The sequence below is a fragment of the Balaenoptera ricei genome, chromosome 4 (assembly GCF_028023285.1).
Source record: "Balaenoptera ricei isolate mBalRic1 chromosome 4, mBalRic1.hap2, whole genome shotgun sequence".
Taxonomy (NCBI): domain Eukaryota; kingdom Metazoa; phylum Chordata; class Mammalia; order Artiodactyla; family Balaenopteridae; genus Balaenoptera; species Balaenoptera ricei.
In genome coordinates, this window is record NC_082642.1 from 119,072,629 (window position 1) to 119,089,124 (window position 16,496).

General features: G+C 36.7%; 1 protein-coding gene across 2 annotated transcripts in view; it reads right to left on the reverse strand.

The window, feature by feature from the left end:
* The window catches only part of ARL13B (ADP ribosylation factor like GTPase 13B), an 81,608-nt gene that overhangs the window by 42,545 nt on the left and 22,567 nt on the right, over positions 1 to 16,496 (reverse strand). For both annotated transcript variants that reach the window (XM_059921348.1, XM_059921347.1), the window contains exon 3: positions 10,286 to 10,535. In XM_059921348.1, the coding sequence (XP_059777331.1) occupies positions 10,286 to 10,535 (250 nt within the window). The remainder of the gene's footprint in view (positions 1 to 10,285; positions 10,536 to 16,496) is intronic.

Genomic DNA, 16,496 nt, shown 5'->3' on the forward strand with positions numbered 1-16,496 from the left:
AACCCAACTGTGTACTTAATGAAGAGTCTAGTTGGTAACTAGGAGCTGATTCTAGTTTAAGGCCTAAAAAGCTAAGTTAAGGCACTGTTTTCCTGAACTTGGGTCCATTCAGGACACTGTATTACAGATTAAGAGGGTTGGCAAATAAAATAAAAAATAAAAGGCAATTGTATGCTTGGAAGTTTCTCCATCACTTTATTGTGAAGCCAGGCACTAGACTATGGGCTAGGGACACAGTCTGAACTCACATGGGGATAGAGTTTTGGAACTAACATTCTAGTGGAGAAAGCATATAACAAATATTAGACAATGTTAAGTTCTTGGCAGAGATTTAAAATAAGGATGATAAGATATTGTCAGAGTGGCTTCTTTCAGTTGGGTGGTAAATATAGGCCTCTCTAAAAGGTAATATAAGTGAAGATCTGAGTGATGAGGACAAGGGAAGCACATATTCCAGGCATATGAAACAAATAGTACAAAGACCCTGAGGAGGGTATAACTTACTCCATTCAAAGAAGAATGAGCAGTACAGTTGTATCATAGTGGGAAAAGAGCAGTGAGGTAAGAGATGAGGTTAAGAAAGGTCAGCAGGGGCTAGATGTAAAGCTCTGTAAGTCTGAAGTTTACAGCAAGTGTAATAAAGGCAAAGCTGTTTTTTGGCCTGGTAGTAATGTTATGTAATTTATATTTGGGAAAAAATCATCCTGTCTACTGTACGGAGAATGGGTCAGAATGGATTTGGGGCAGGTGAGTAGAGGACAAGCATATAGGTATAGAAAACAATTAGAAGGCTAATGCAATAGTCCCAGTTAAGAGATGATGGAGGCTTCAGCTAGGCTGGGAGTGGAGGTGGTGATGGTGGTAGCAGCAGTACTAACACTCAAGACTAATAAAAAAACATACTTGCTATGTCCCAGCATTGTTCTAATAATTTTACAATTTTACCAACAAGAACACTGAAGTACAGCTAGGTTAAGTAACCTGACTCAGGTCACAGAAACTGTACACAGAGGACTGGGATTTGAACCTAGGCAATCTTATTCCAGAACCAGTTCTTAACTACTATATACCAAGTTGTAGTGATGGAAAAAAAAATTAGACTAAAATGTGATAGATTTAACAGGTAGAATCTACAGGATACTGATTAGATTATGATTGCTTTTACTGAGATGGGAAAAGACAGATATGAAGGTTTCAACACTAGGGGTGAGAAGGAAATCAAGAAATTCTGTTTTGGCCAATAGAATCTGAGATGACCATAAAATGTCAAAGTGGAGGTTTCTAAGATATTAGCTATATCAGTAGGAACTCTTGGGAGATGTCAAAGCTATAGATTTGGGTCATCTGAGTAAATAAACAGTATTTAAGGTCTCAAAAATATCTAGATGCAAAAAGCTGGGATATTCTGAAAGAGCCTGGGATATTCTAAAATTTAGACTTAAAGCAGAAGAGGAGTTAACAAAAAAGACTAAGAAGGAACCATCGATGAAGTAGGAGGAAAATCAAGAAAAGTATGCTGTAATGCAAAATTGCTAAAAGGAAAACAAAGTTGAGGAAATAGTCAATTTTAGGTAAAATAAGAACAGCAAAGTGACAATGGATTTGGCAACATGGAGATAATTTGTTGACTCCAACAAGAGCAGTTTCAAGGAACTGTAGGAATGAAAGCACAAATGGAGCATGTTGAGGAAAGAATGTGATATAAATAAGTACAGAATCCACTACAGACAATTCTTTCCAGAATTTTGAATAGAATACTATAAAAAGGAGTCAACATGTGGAGAGAGATGTAGAGCCAAAGGATTCCACAATACTTAAAGAAACACAAGAGCACATTCTGCTGATGGGAATGATCCAGAGAGAGAAACTCGATATAAGAAAGGGGAGGAATAATATATTGGGTTGACCAAAAAGTTCCTTCCGTTTTAAAGTAAAAATCAAAGACACACTTTTCATTTTTACCAAGAAATTTATTGAACAACATAGTCACCATTTTGTTCCACTACCTTCTGCCATGTTTCAGGCAACTTCATAATTCCATCTTCCCAAAACTTTTTATCATTTTGAGCAAAGAACTGTTCCAGGTACCTTTTACAGTCTTCCAGGGAATTGAAATTTTTTCCATTGAAAGAATTTTGTAAAGACCTAAATAAATGGAAATCCGAAGTGCAATGTCTGGTGAATATGGCGGATGAATCAGAACTTCTCAGCCAAGCTGTAACAGTTTTTGCCTGGTCATCAAAGAAATATGTGGTCTTGCATTATCCGGATGGAAGATTATGCGTTTTCTGTTGACTAATTCTGGACACTTTTGGTCGAGTGCTGCTTTCAGTTGGTCTATTTGGGAGCATCACTTGTTGGAATTAATCATTTGGTTTTCCAGAAGGAGCTCATAATAGAAGACTCCCTTCCAATTCCACCATGTACACAACGTCACCTTCTTTGGATGAGGACCGGCCTTTGGTTTGGTTGGTGGTAGTTCATTTCGTTTGCCCCACGATCTCTTCCATTCCACATTATTGTACAGTATCCACTTTCCATCACCTGTCACAATTTATTTTAAAAACGGAACGTTTTCGTTACGTTTAAGTAGAGAATCACACGCGGAAATATGGTCAAGAAAGTTTTTTTCGCTAAACTTACGTGGAACCCAAACATCAAAGCGATTAACATAACCAAGCTGGTACAAATGATTTCAACGCTTTATTTGGATATTTTGAGTATGTTGGCTGTCTCCCGAGTGGTATAATGTTGGTTGTTCTCAATTAATGTCTCGATTTGATCACTATCAACTTCAACTGGTCTACCCGACAGCGGAGCATCGTCCAGCAAGAAATCTCCAGCACCAAACTTCGCAAACCACTTTTGACACGTTTGATCAGTCACAGCACCTTCTCCATACACTGCACAAATCTTTTTTTGCGTTTTTACCTTTCTTGAAATAACAAAGCATAACACGCTGAAAATGTTGCTTTTTTCCTTCCGTCTTCAATATTAAAATGGCTACACAAAAATTCACCAATTTTGATAAGTTTTTTTTTTTTAATGCATGCTGATATGACAGCTGTCACACACAATCTAACAAAATTGTTTCGAATGAAGTTAAAGACAACTAAGCGCTACTAGAGCCATCTTACGTAAAAAACCGAAAGAACCTTTTGGCCAACCCAGTACAATAATAGAAAGGGATGGGATCTTGGACAGGAGCAGAAACACTTCTTCCATATTATAGGAGGGAAGACAAAGGAATAAAAGCAGATAATTGAGCAAATTTGGTGGTGGGAAAATGAGAGAATTCTTATGTAAACAGGAATATGACTATATATGTGTATATATATGTCTCCTAACACTATTAAATAATTTTTAACTTATAAAATATAAAGAAATTGAAGAGTTTTCTACTGTGTCAGTTACAAGCATTACCGGAGAAAAAGATGTTTCCCATAGGTCAGCTTCAAATGTTTAAGGAACATTATAAAAAAAGATAAATTTAAAACGAGTGATAAACTCCCCAGCTAAATCAGATGGTGAGAGATATTTCTTCTGTCCCTTCTAAACTTGTGCTATATCCTTTAATGTAGTGCCTTACTGATACTTGTTTATAATTGTTCCTAAATTATTTATCATGAAAACTGAAAATATCGAGTACTATTTAATATTCATTAGCATAATTATATCCAGATAAGTTCAGAAAATAGTAATTTTCTAGTAGCAGTTATATCTAAACATACTGCTTTTAAAGCAAGACTTAATCACAGAAAGATTCATAGCAGAGCAATATATCACATACAATTTTCATTGTTATATTTCAAAAGCACCCTAACCTAAGCAACATAAACATATTTAACTAATTAGCTGCTGAACATTTTGTTTATTCACACACAATAGGCACTAAAAGTAGCCATTTTTTCCTTAAAATTACTACCTTAAAAGAAAAAAATTCTTAAGCATTGGAGGCACATTATTAGGAATCTATTGGTTCAGAAAGTATGCAATAATTATTTTGAGCACTTGGGCTCCTATTCTTACCCACTAAGCCATGTCATTTTCTGTAATCAAAAGCTTCATGTAGCTTGAATTCACATATGACACTTTAAAACTGGCTCTCCTTGGGGCTTCCCTGGTGGCGCAGTGGTTGAGAATCTGCCTGACAATGCAGGGGACACGGGTTCGAGCCCTGGTCTGGGAAGATCCCACATGCCGCGGAGCAACTAGGCCCCTGAGCCACAACTACTGAGCCTGCGCGTCTGGAGCCTGTGCTCCGCAACAAGAAAGGCCGCGATAGTGAGAGGCCCTTGCACCGCGATGAAGAGTGGCCCCCGCTTGCCGCAACTAGAGAAAAGCCCTCGCACAGAAACAAAGACCCAACACAGCCAAAAATAAATAAATAAATAATTTTTTAAAAAACAAAAAAACTGGCTCTCCGAATTCACCTCTACCTAGACACAGCATATCATCAATAGTAACTATTCATATCCACCATCACATGCACAGAAAACTAGTAAAGCACTGCACTAGGTGCTTTAAATACATTATTTTAGAATTCACATGACAACACAAGTATTAAAATCCTTATTTACAAGTGGAGACATAGAAGTTCGGGAAGATTAAGTAACCTACTCAAGGCCTGGCTGACTCCAAAGCCCATGGTTTCCCTTGCACCAGTAGATCTCAATTTTTGCTGTGCAGCAGAGAGATCTGGAGAACCTGTGAAAAAGCCAGAGGCATCTTTGGCCCCACCCTAAAAAATACAGCAGGTCTGGCCTGATGCTGATACAGGTGATCCCTGGATAACATCTTGCCGCCTAACGACACTGTCAACAGGTTTTTTTGTTTTACAATAGAGCGTGTTGGGACAGGGGAGGGAAAGGATGGGAACCTCTACAGGCTCTTTGTGCATAAATTACCTAGGAAGTCAACCAGCTGAGAAGCTTTACTGTAAACTACAGCTGCTATTAGTGAAGCTGGATGCCATTACAAACAAAAGGAAGCCCTCAGTAAGGAAATGTAGAGGTGAGTCAACAGTATAACTAAATAAAGTTGATGAAGATGAAAGCTTGGTAAGTTTCCGCTGAAAGAAAAGAAATCTTAAGCCAATGGGCCCTATAAATAAAATGAGTAGGGGTTTCAGATAGTAAAAATAGTAAATTAAGGGACCCACCACTACAACTAAGGATCAAGTGATTAAGTGACATAGGTTGTCCATACTTCCATACTTATGGGTTTCCAGAATTCTAAAAAGGACCCAGGTTCTCCTATTTCTTATTGAAAGGTCTGACTTAGTGAAAGTACATTTGACTCAAATTCTAAGAGCAGTATTAGGATAACCCATAACCTAATTAACTTCTCTTGGGCACTTACAAGAAAGAATATGACTCAAAGAAACTTGCAAACTAACAGTTTCCTGTAATACTGTCTAGAAGAAAGGTGAGTCAAATAGGCATATAGAGGTTGGAGACAAAAGTCTGATATCAATAAAAAAATTATCAATAAAAACCCTGCTTATTATTTCTCCTAATATAAAAACTCACTGCCATGTTTTTTTTAACCTCTTTGGTCATGAAATCCTTTAGGAATTTGATGAGAGCTAAAATCTGCTCCCAAGAAAAATGCACATGCACTCAGAATTGTGTATGTGACTTCAGAGGGTCTTGGGAAGCCACCCATGGTGCAAAGACCTCCAGGTCAAACTTTTTTTTACTGAAATGTTCATAACACCTAGCCAGATCATATATGACATATTATGTTTTCTTCCCTGAGTGAAACTCCTATACATTTTTGTTGTGAAGCATCTAATTTGTGAGGTCTGACCAAAAGTTAAGTTAGGTCATATAACTCCACAGAAAAGCAGACAGTATATAATGAGAAAGTGGCACCACTCCAAGAGTTCAAGTATGCTAACACAGTAGAATTGTTATTATCCTGGTAGGAAATTTTAGCCTGTGGATCTCCAGAGTTATTTCAGTTATAAGTATTAGGAGATACAACCACAAAAAATGAAGGGTAATTTACAATCGCTCTGAGGGCAACTTTCAAGACTGTACTATAAAGAAGAGCTGCAGAAAGAACATGTGCCTTCTTATATAACATTGGTGTAACCTTGCGCTGCTGAAAATTTCAATAGGTTAGGATGTTTAAAATACCTCCTAGCTCAGCCCTTTCCACAAGGAATCAACAAATAGTACCTTGTATTATTAATGGAAAATTTCTACGGTGGATGTTGAGCTTAAATTTTGAAATTACTACTGATTTCAGTGCTACTTATATCACTGCAAAGTTGTTTACTTTTTCTCTTGGAAAGGTCTTCTTTATCTGTCAAGACTATCTAGCATTAGAGCTTTTAATAAATAATTAAATTATAAATGGTTAAAGCAAGAGTATGTATGTGGTGGTGGGAATGTGAGGGTAGGTAATATAATTCATACCTTAATTAATCAGAGTAGAGGTTCAAGTTAATCTATAGTAGACATGAGAGAAGAAAGACTTTCTATTCTAGGTAAATAAACAACTCAGCATGATAACAGAGCCAAATATTTGCATGGCATCCATTTTTACTTTCTTTAGAAGGAATACAAATCACTTTTACCTTTTTACCAAAATGGATTCTTGGCATAGACTATACCAAGGTCCACATTATAATACACAGCTGAATACAATCACAGAATTACTATATTTTACAGTTACTTTTATTAAAGAAGAGTCATTTAACCACTAAGTCCAAAGAAGTAAAGTGACCTGTCAGGGTCATAAACAAATACACAATAACTTTTAGAATCCAGGTTTCAGATTCTCTGTCTTCTCTCTAAACCCATGTTTTTTCACCTTTTCACCACTTATTTCAGAGATTTTGACTGGACTATTATGCTGATTAAGCAGTAAATACTATAGAACTGCCAAACAGAAATTCTGAGCTAATAAAACACCGAAGCCTAGTGATCTACGACTCTGACCTTTCAAGAGAACCCTCACGTCTGTGACATAAAGTGAAATGTGACTGAGGCTTCATTTGCAATGACACATGCTGTCAGACTGCTGTGCAGAATCAGGTCAGGCAGAGCTAGAGTGTCCAGGACCTGCTATCGTGGTCATCTACTCTGCTTCCCATAGCATGAATGAATCCTGCTCTACCAATTTGTAATTTCATGATTACAGACAAGATAATAATTCTTCAGGTTTCTTTCCTTCTGTTGAATGACTGAATCTTCTCAGAGGTCTGTTGTTGTTCTCTGTTTGCTCATTATTAGAGGGTGGGAAGAGAAAATTACCAAGGGGTTGAAGTGAGTTCTGAGAGGCATTGTAGGTCCTAAATCAACTAGTTTAGGCTCAGACAGACAAGTGGTGATCAGAAGAAATTAGATGCCATTATAGGATTTTGCAGATGAGAGGTCCAGATGTCCGTGGGCAGGAAGGAAGCAGCTGTGTGCAACAAGGAGCACTGTAGCCAGCCTCCTAATTCAGGTAGCCTCCCCTACATCTCCACACCCACTAGCCCCTAGCACTCAGCTTACTAGGGCTCTACTGGACGCCCCTCCCACTTACTATCCAATGGACTTTTCAATGCCATACCTATTATGTGCTAGGGTTACATCAGTTAAAACACAGACTTTCCTATCTGTGTGGAGCTATGGAGGCAACCTGAAGGACTTTGAGCAGAGGAAAAGTAAAATGATAAAATTTGCATTTAAAACAGAGCTCTCAAGTACTTTATCTATTCTTGCATTGTTTCACTTATTAAAGCATGTACCAATTTTGTAATTTGAAAAATATCAGGTAAAGAAAAGGGCTCCTGCTAGCAATGTAGAGGAGAGCTTAGAGAATAGGCAAGACTGCTACCAGGGAGACTGGTTAGGAGAGTAATCAGTAACACAAGGGAGAAGTGAAGAAAGGCTGAAAGGAGGTAACATTAAAGGGAATAGAGAGGAGTAAAGAGACTCAAATGATATTAAGATAGTAACATCAATAAGACAAATTAATTGTAGGTCAGAGAGAAAAAGGTAAACAGGAGAACTTCCAAATATGGGACTTGGGTGGATATTCAAGACGGATTTATAAACAGAAAAAAGGGTGGGATAGAAAATTTTATGTATTATATGAACACTGCATACATTACATGTTTTACAAAAATATGCACAGGAAACTCATCAAAATGATAGCAGTGGTTGGCTCTGCATGATAGGTCAATCATTTTTTTTTTTTAAACCTCATTCTTTCCTACATCTTCTAAATTTATTAAGAATATGTACTTTTTGGGACTTCCCTGGCAGTCCAGTGCTTGGGACCCTGCGCTCCCAATGCAGGGGGCGTGAGTTCGATCTCTGGTTGGGGAGCTAGGATCCTACATGACGTGCAGTGTGGCCAAAAAAAAAAAAAAAAAGAGAATATTTACTTTTTAGTAAATTTTGTATATTTTTGAAGCACACACATCTCAAAAAGTTTACCTTTATTAATAAAAATTCTATGGTTGTAAAACTCCTTTGAGAAAAACTCATCAAATGGCAAACCATTCCATATTTCATAAACATATTATTGATCCATAATTAATTCTCATGTCTTTGTGAGATTGCATTGACTATGAAATTATAATGGTGAGCAGTCATCCTAGTTGTGAGTTGTTTTTTTTTTTCCAATTCTGGAACTTCATTAGCTGAGAGAGGTGACAGAACTGAAAGCAGGTATCTTGCTGACATTGGATTATTCAGTAAATACTGCAGACACAAACTGCATGCCTCTGCCTCAGGGCTTTGCCACATACATCTATCTGCATGACTGACTCTCTCACCTCCAGTGTCATGTTCTCAATATGACCTAGTATGATTATCCTAATTTTAAGAGTAACATGCCCCTGTCACCACCACCACCATAGGATTCCTGATCTTCTTTTATCTGCTTTATTTTCAATATACTTATCACCTAATGTACAATTTATTTATTACATTTATTGTGTGTCTCACCCCCTAGAATGTAAGCTACTGAGATCATACATGGAGTTTTATTGTTTTTGTTCCCAAAGGTATCCCTATCACCAGAACAATGTCTAGCACATAGTGGATGTTCAATAAATATTTGTTGAATTAGTACATGCATGAATGAATAAATGCATGAGAGAATACATGAATAAAAGAATAAAATAAATAACTATTGGGTTAAAAAAGCACACTCAATTATTTTACAAATGAACATCAGTCATTAATACTTTTTACTTTAGAAGTCACTGGTTCTCTGCTTAAACATTTGTAGAGACTAATTTAGTCTATGGGTTCAACAAAGTTTACTCTTTGTATACATATCTATTAAAGTCTATTTCATATTCAATAAAGGTGAGAATTAATTATATATATATCAAATAACTTCTTTAATTAGTTAAATGTATAAAAATTAAACAGTATAAGCTTAACAATAAATGATACAATAAAGTTTTACTTTTTGTAATCAGAGCTTCCAAACTGCCTCATTTAAAAATGTTCATTTATTACTGAGGACCACTGAGGAACTCTGTCTTACAATTTCTCAGTTAACCATGTGATAGGTTGCTTCGGGGTTTTTTTAATCGTTAGTAATGAAACACAAGAACGAGGGAAAAGGGACAAGAAGGCAAAACACACATTCTGCTTACTCCAATTTTAAGAGCAATTTAAACTACTTTCACTTTACTATGTCTCAAAGTTATAGCACCATCTGGTGTTTACTATGCAGAAATGCTATGAGGGCGGGTAGTGCAAAAGTCCTTTGTCACTTAATTTTTAAAAAATGTTTAGGCAGCTGGACAAAATGATGCTAAGCATACAACTAAGTTGATAATGGCACAGATCACATGTTCAGTTTGGAAATATAGTAGTAAAAACTGAGAAATCAACATGGCATTAGAAGAATAAACCATCTAAATAACTTTCAAACAAGAATACTCTTCAAGAAAAAAAGGACAGAGGCAAAACATAAATAAGTTATTAAAAGAGGAAAATAAATTGAAAAACATTTTAGAACCTTGTTAATAGACCATTTGCAAAATCTGACAAAAATAAATGATCAAATAAAACAAAGAGTTTACATTTGAAAACCCAGGAGATCTAATTATAAGATTTCTTCATTACATAGCCTCTGCCCTTAACCTCTACAGATAGCATTATAATAAGGCCTTGGTATATTAACAACTCCCAGTAAATTACATACATTTTATCATACGAGGGTGTGACAATTTAGCTTATTCAGTATTTTGTAACTTAGGTAAATTTCTTTAATGACTTAATGCTGCTGTCTCTACATTTACAATAACACCAACATTACTTACACCAATATAGGCTTTCCCGATATCCTAGGATGTCTTATCACTTCTGACATTGTCTGTTTTGTCTCTTCCATTCTCTCTTCATCACTCGAATCCACAACAAATATTACCCCAAAAGATTCAGCATAGTAATTCTTCCAGATTCCCCGAATTCTTTTTCCACCTCCCAAGTCAAAGATGGTGACTTCAAACTTTCCTTGTCTAAGGTCAATTTTGGAAAATCCAACGGTAGGTGCTACATCTTCAGGATACTCTGTTTCAAATGATATAAAAGAAGGAATCTTGAGACTTTAAATTAATAACACTAATTTAACTTTACAACTTAAATGACATAAATGTGTTATTCATCATACTTTAGTACTAAATAGAATGTTTATTATTTGCTTACACAATAAGCATTACATCTAAGCACATTGGTTTGGGGGAAAGGTAGATACTATAAAATATCCAACTAGAATTTACAATCCTTGCAGATAGGAATTTCTGTCTGTTTTTTTGCTTGCTTGTTTGTTTTTATTGATATAACCCCAGTTCCTAAACTAATGCCCACCATATAACGGGTACTTAATAAGGATGTGTAGAATAAATACACCAATGAACTCTTGCCTTTAAGGCCACTGACTCCCCAAGTTACAAACAATAAAAATTTCAACCTTCAACACCACAGCCATCCCCAAGGACCATTACAACCTCTGTGGACTTATAAAGAAAAACTAAACATTTAGAGAATAGTCTAGAACAACAAAATAATGGGAGAAGCTATGAAGAGTATAGAACCTTTCTTTTTTAATTAACTGAATTAAAGCTGTAATTGGAATAAAGAGACTTTTAAGGACAGCTTGCAAATACAAAGAGTAGATTTTATTTTCTTCTACAAGAATAGAATACAGGATATTCTCATAAATTTATAATTGAATTTCTTTGGACTTCTGCATATGACAGCACAAAGAAGAAGGTACAGGATGTATACAATTATAACTGCCAAAGAGCGGTAATGACAGTAAGAGATTAAAAAGATCACTAAGGTTCAAGCCTTGAACTAGGAGCTGGGACCTAGGCCTTAAAGCTAGGTAGGATTTAGACAGTCAGATGAGTGACCTAAGTAACAGAAATGGTAAAGGCAAGATGCACGAACAAGTTGAACATTGTAGTTGGAGCAAACCCTTAAGCCTGAACGCACACTGAAGAGGGTTCTGAAGATAGAGAATTGGGAGCCACGGAAGGTATTTTAGCAGACCAATAACATAATTAAGGTGACTAAAGTAGTCTTCCTTGAGATTCATCTTTGCAAAAGTCTCTAGAACGGACTGAAAATGAGAGTGATAGCCACTTTTTGGAGAGGTATGGAAATAAAAATAGAAGAATGGCAAGAGAGAACTCATGAAAGATTAACAGAACCAAGTGACTCAGTGGTTACAGAGAAGAGTTCAAACTTCATGTCTGTCTCTTCCATTCTCTCTTCATCGCTGGAATTCACAATAAATATTACTCCACTGAACTTTGTTTACAGCTGCACGGTCAATACAGTGGCCACCAAACTACATGAGGCTTTTAAAACTTAAATCAAATAAACTTAAATAAAATAAAAAATTCAGCTCCTCAGTTGTTCAAGCTGTATTTCAAGTGCTCAAAAGTCACATGTGGCTGGTGGCCCACCCTACTGGACAGAGCCAATATAGAACATGTCCATCATTGCAAACAGCTCTACTGAACAACACTGGTTTAGAGGGTCTTATCATTCCCACATTCAGCAAAACATCTGCTATTACAAAGATAAATTTGAGAGGCACTTGCTGTTAGGTGTGACTGAGAAGCAGACTTGCAATGTACCATTCCCTTTCAGCAAGCATCTTAATGCAGTTTACACAGCTCCCTAGAAAGTTAATAGACATCACAAGTCACATTTTTAAAAGACCTGCCTTATCTAGAAGGAGAAAAAGGCAAGTTTAGAAGCAATATAAGCAGCTATGTATTCCAAAAAGAGAATTAAACTAGACATTTAAAAATGTGGATCTAGTCCAGGCCAGACCTGGCTTCACAGTTAAAATAATAGGCAGCTGTCTTTGAGTATGATTTGAAAGGTACCCCCAGGAAATTATCAGTGAAAATAAATCAATTATCCTGAGGAAGGGATAAGGGAAATAACACACACAGAATACCTACTCAGTACCAGGACTTTGTTAGGCATTAGAATGCAAAGATGAATAAAAAAGGGTTGCTGTCCTCAAAGAATATCCAGTACAATTCAGAGAGAACTGTGTTATTCCCATGAATGGGAATAACACAAGAACCTATATGTTCTACAAACAAGTCTGGAGAGCACAGTGTGAAGGTATTATGAACTGCACTTTTATGTCCCTGCCAAAACTCATCTGTTGAAACCCTAATCCCCAAAGTGATGGTATTTGGAGGTAGGGCCTTTGGGATGTAATTAGGTTTAGGTGAGGTCACAAGGATGGAGCCCCCATGATGGAATTAGTGCCCTTATAAGAAGAGACATAAGAGAGCTTGTTTCCTCTCTCTCTTTCCACCACATGAGGATACAAGTGAGAAGATGGCTGTCTGTAAACCAAGAAGAGGGCCCTCACTAAGTAGTCGACCATACTGGCACCCTGACTGCAGTCTTCTAGCCTCCAGAACTGTGAGAAATACCTGTTGTTTAAGCCACTAAGTCTATGGTATTCTGCTATAGCAGCCCAAACTAAGATGGAGGGCATTCAAGAGAAAAAGGGTAAAGAGAAGCTAGAGGTGAGTCATGGCCTAGAAAGGCTTCAGAGAGGAAATGAAATAGGAGTAAAGTCTTAAAAGACAAAAAAATTATAACAAAGAAGGGAGAATAAAATTCCAAGCAGGGGAACAATGTAAGCACAGATAAAATGATGGCACTAGTCCGAGGAAACCAATTCATATTAAGTAATTTTTTCAAGGTTACATGGTAGACAGAGCCAGGACTCAAATTCAGGTATTCAGGACTTTAAAAGCCTGTTTCTTTTGATACATGGAACACCCTCCCCAATTTCTCTATTCTTTCCTCTGGTTCCTACTCATGATTCTGTGTTTCAAGACTCAAGACTAAGTGTTCAGGTTACAACCTTTTCTGTAAATCCTTCTCTGATGATTCCTTCCTACTTTCAGTATCACCTACACCATCTATTGTAATATTCTGTGTTCTTACTGGTCTCCACAATAGCCTATACCTTCCCAATAGCTGGGAACTATCTTTGTATCCTTAGCACTCAGTACAAAGCATATAAGTGCTCAATACTAAAACACCAGACTGCTAGGACAGCTGAAGCTGCTGTCGTTATGTCCATTCTTCCATATATTTATCCATCCATCCATGCTTGTAATCATTTATTGAGGGCCTGTTATAAATCAGGCATCATACAAGAACCAGGGGTACAAAGACATATGGTCCCTAATCCTGAGGATTTCAGTAAACCATATGTGTTAAGACAATGCCTAGAAAGTTCAAGATAAAATGAAAATATATAATCAATAACTATTTATTGAGCTTATGTTATATGCTAAGTACTATGCAAGGTCCTAGATATACAAAGATTAATAAAATTTATTAATATTTTCTGATCTTATAGAGCACTTATATAGAGGGAAAAAGAGGAAATATATACATAAACAAATAACTACAGTATAATAAGATGTGTTAATGTCAACAATGCTAGGGACCAATTTACACAAAGAATTTTCCCACCCAAAATAACAACAGTTCCTTAGAACTATTAGGAAATAATACTGGAAAGTCAGAGAATCCTGGATTTTTTAGCTGAGCACATGGCTGTTCAGGATAAAGAATGCAATCCCCAGTCTCTATGGCAGCTAGGGGTGGCCCTGAGAACAGGTTCTAGATAATGTGCTTGTGGTATACTGTTAAATGTTTAACTGGCTTTGGAGGCTGTGGAACTCTGATAGGTAGTGTTTGCCAATTGTCATGGTGTAAATACTCCTGCTATGGACTATTTCAAACTACCAATATGAGGAACCTGAACACAGAGTTTGGAGGAGAGGTGCCTAACTGGCTCTCGTTGACTAATATGAGCTAATAAGAGCAAGTAGCAACCAGCTCTGGAACACCGTGGGTTCTAGCTAATGGCCTGTGAACAGCAGTGATGTGGTGGCTTCTGGTTCACATACTTTAAAAAAAGAGAAGGACAGCCTCCCTTTGTCCTTTACTTCTTCCTTCCAGCTGAAATGCACATGTAGTAGTGAGACACCTTGGACCAGGTAGGCAAGGGAGAACACTAGGAATGGCAAAGCAAATAGGAAAAGGAACTTGAGTCTCTAATACCATAGAGCTGCTATGCCAGCCCTAGACTACTTTTCCCTGTGCTGTAATATGAGAGAGAAATAAACTTCTATTTTATTAAACCACTGTTATTTTAGGCTTATTTGTTAGCACAATTGAACCTATATCCTATTAATGCAATCACTTTGACAGCCATGAAGAAGAGAAGCTGATTGAAGGAAGTGAACCTCAAGATAGGGAAAGTACTCTTAGATTAGGAAGCTATAATAAAATTATAGATGAAACACTAAACCCAGGGTTTGGACGCAGACAACGGCAATACAGTAGGAGAGGAAGATTATCTCAAAAGAAAGGAGGAAATATACAATAAAAAATTTAAAAAAAAATTTTAATAAAAAACAAAACAAAGCAGAAAAGAGCCAGAAATAAGCTAAGAGAAGCCATGGGAGAAATGTTTTAGGAAGACTGCCTACTAAGACATGGCCTGAACTGGGACACCAAAATAAGTAAAACTGCCCTTGGGGAATTTATAGTCTGGAGAGGTAGAGTAATACATAAAAAGAGGGGCAATTAAGTAGCTATAGAAGTAGATACAGATAAGAGTAGACAAAAACAGAGGATGTAGTCAATTGTACTGATGGTGGTGGTAAGGGGTGAGGGCAGCAGGAGATCAGAAGAGACTTCATAAAGAAGGAGACTATAGGACAAACAAGCATCTTTAGAGATAAGTAGATAATCTGTCTTTAAGGATAAGCTGATATTCTCTTTAATAAGGCAAGTGGGAACAGCATAAACAAAATCACAAAGGTATCAAAAGGCTCAATTTGAAAAACTTCAAGTCGTTCTGTATAACTGGAATCTTTAAAAAAGAAAAATGGTAGGAAATCAGTCACTGGAGTAGGCTGAAGAGTAAATACGAAATGAAAAACAAAAACAGAGCCAGAGGGGAGCTCAAAGTTGAAGGCAGCTTTGACTTTTTGTTCATGATGTGACACCTTGAACATTTTCTAAACTCAGAAAAAGAAACTAATGGAGGTGGGATTCAGAAGGAAAAGGCCTGATGGAAAGAGGATGTTCTAAGTACACGCAAATAATTAGACAGTCTGATTAGCACATTCCTGGATCCTGCTCCCTTGAACATAAGGCTTTGAAGGAATGAAAGAGAAAACGTTTAGATAAGGTTTCATGGCCTGCAGGCCAAATCTGGCTAGCCACCTGTTTTTACATGGCCCTCAAGCTAAGAATGTGTTTTACAGTTTAAAATAATTTCCAAAAAAAACCCAAGGATAATATTTCATAACACATCAAATTTTATAAATATAGTTTCATTGGAACATGGCCACGCTCATTTGTTTACATATTTTCTATGGCTACTTCTGCACTACTATGTCAGAGCTGTGTAGCTGGGAAAGGGACCATATGACTCTCAAAGTCTAAAATATTTACTACATGGATCTTTACAGAAGAAGTTTGCAAACCCTTGGTTTAGATGGTTACAGTGAGTGCTTTGCAAGGATATAACCTAGGTGACAGCATGAGGGCTACAAAAAGGCTTTAGAAGACTCCTCAAACAATAATATATAGTTTGCATCTAATTCGGGGGTGACAAAATGTTTTTCTCCAACAGCAAGTTTTGCAAGGTGCCAATTTTCTTTCACGAATTTCCATAAATAAAAGCTCCCTATCTGTCACGCATGATATCTAGTTGCAAAATCCATTTTCAGGAACAAATATATGTTAGGTTTTCTCCCAATTCATACCCTCAAGATGTCTGGCTCGTGCTACATCTTCTGGGTACACAACAAACTCACTAGTACAGTACCTCTATATTGTAGTTACAAAGCATTAAATTAAGACTAAATAAATACACCCAATGAGGTGTAATATAAATGACATAAAACCCTTTAATGTATCTTTAATGTAACTGTAAAAATTACACATCATGTTGAA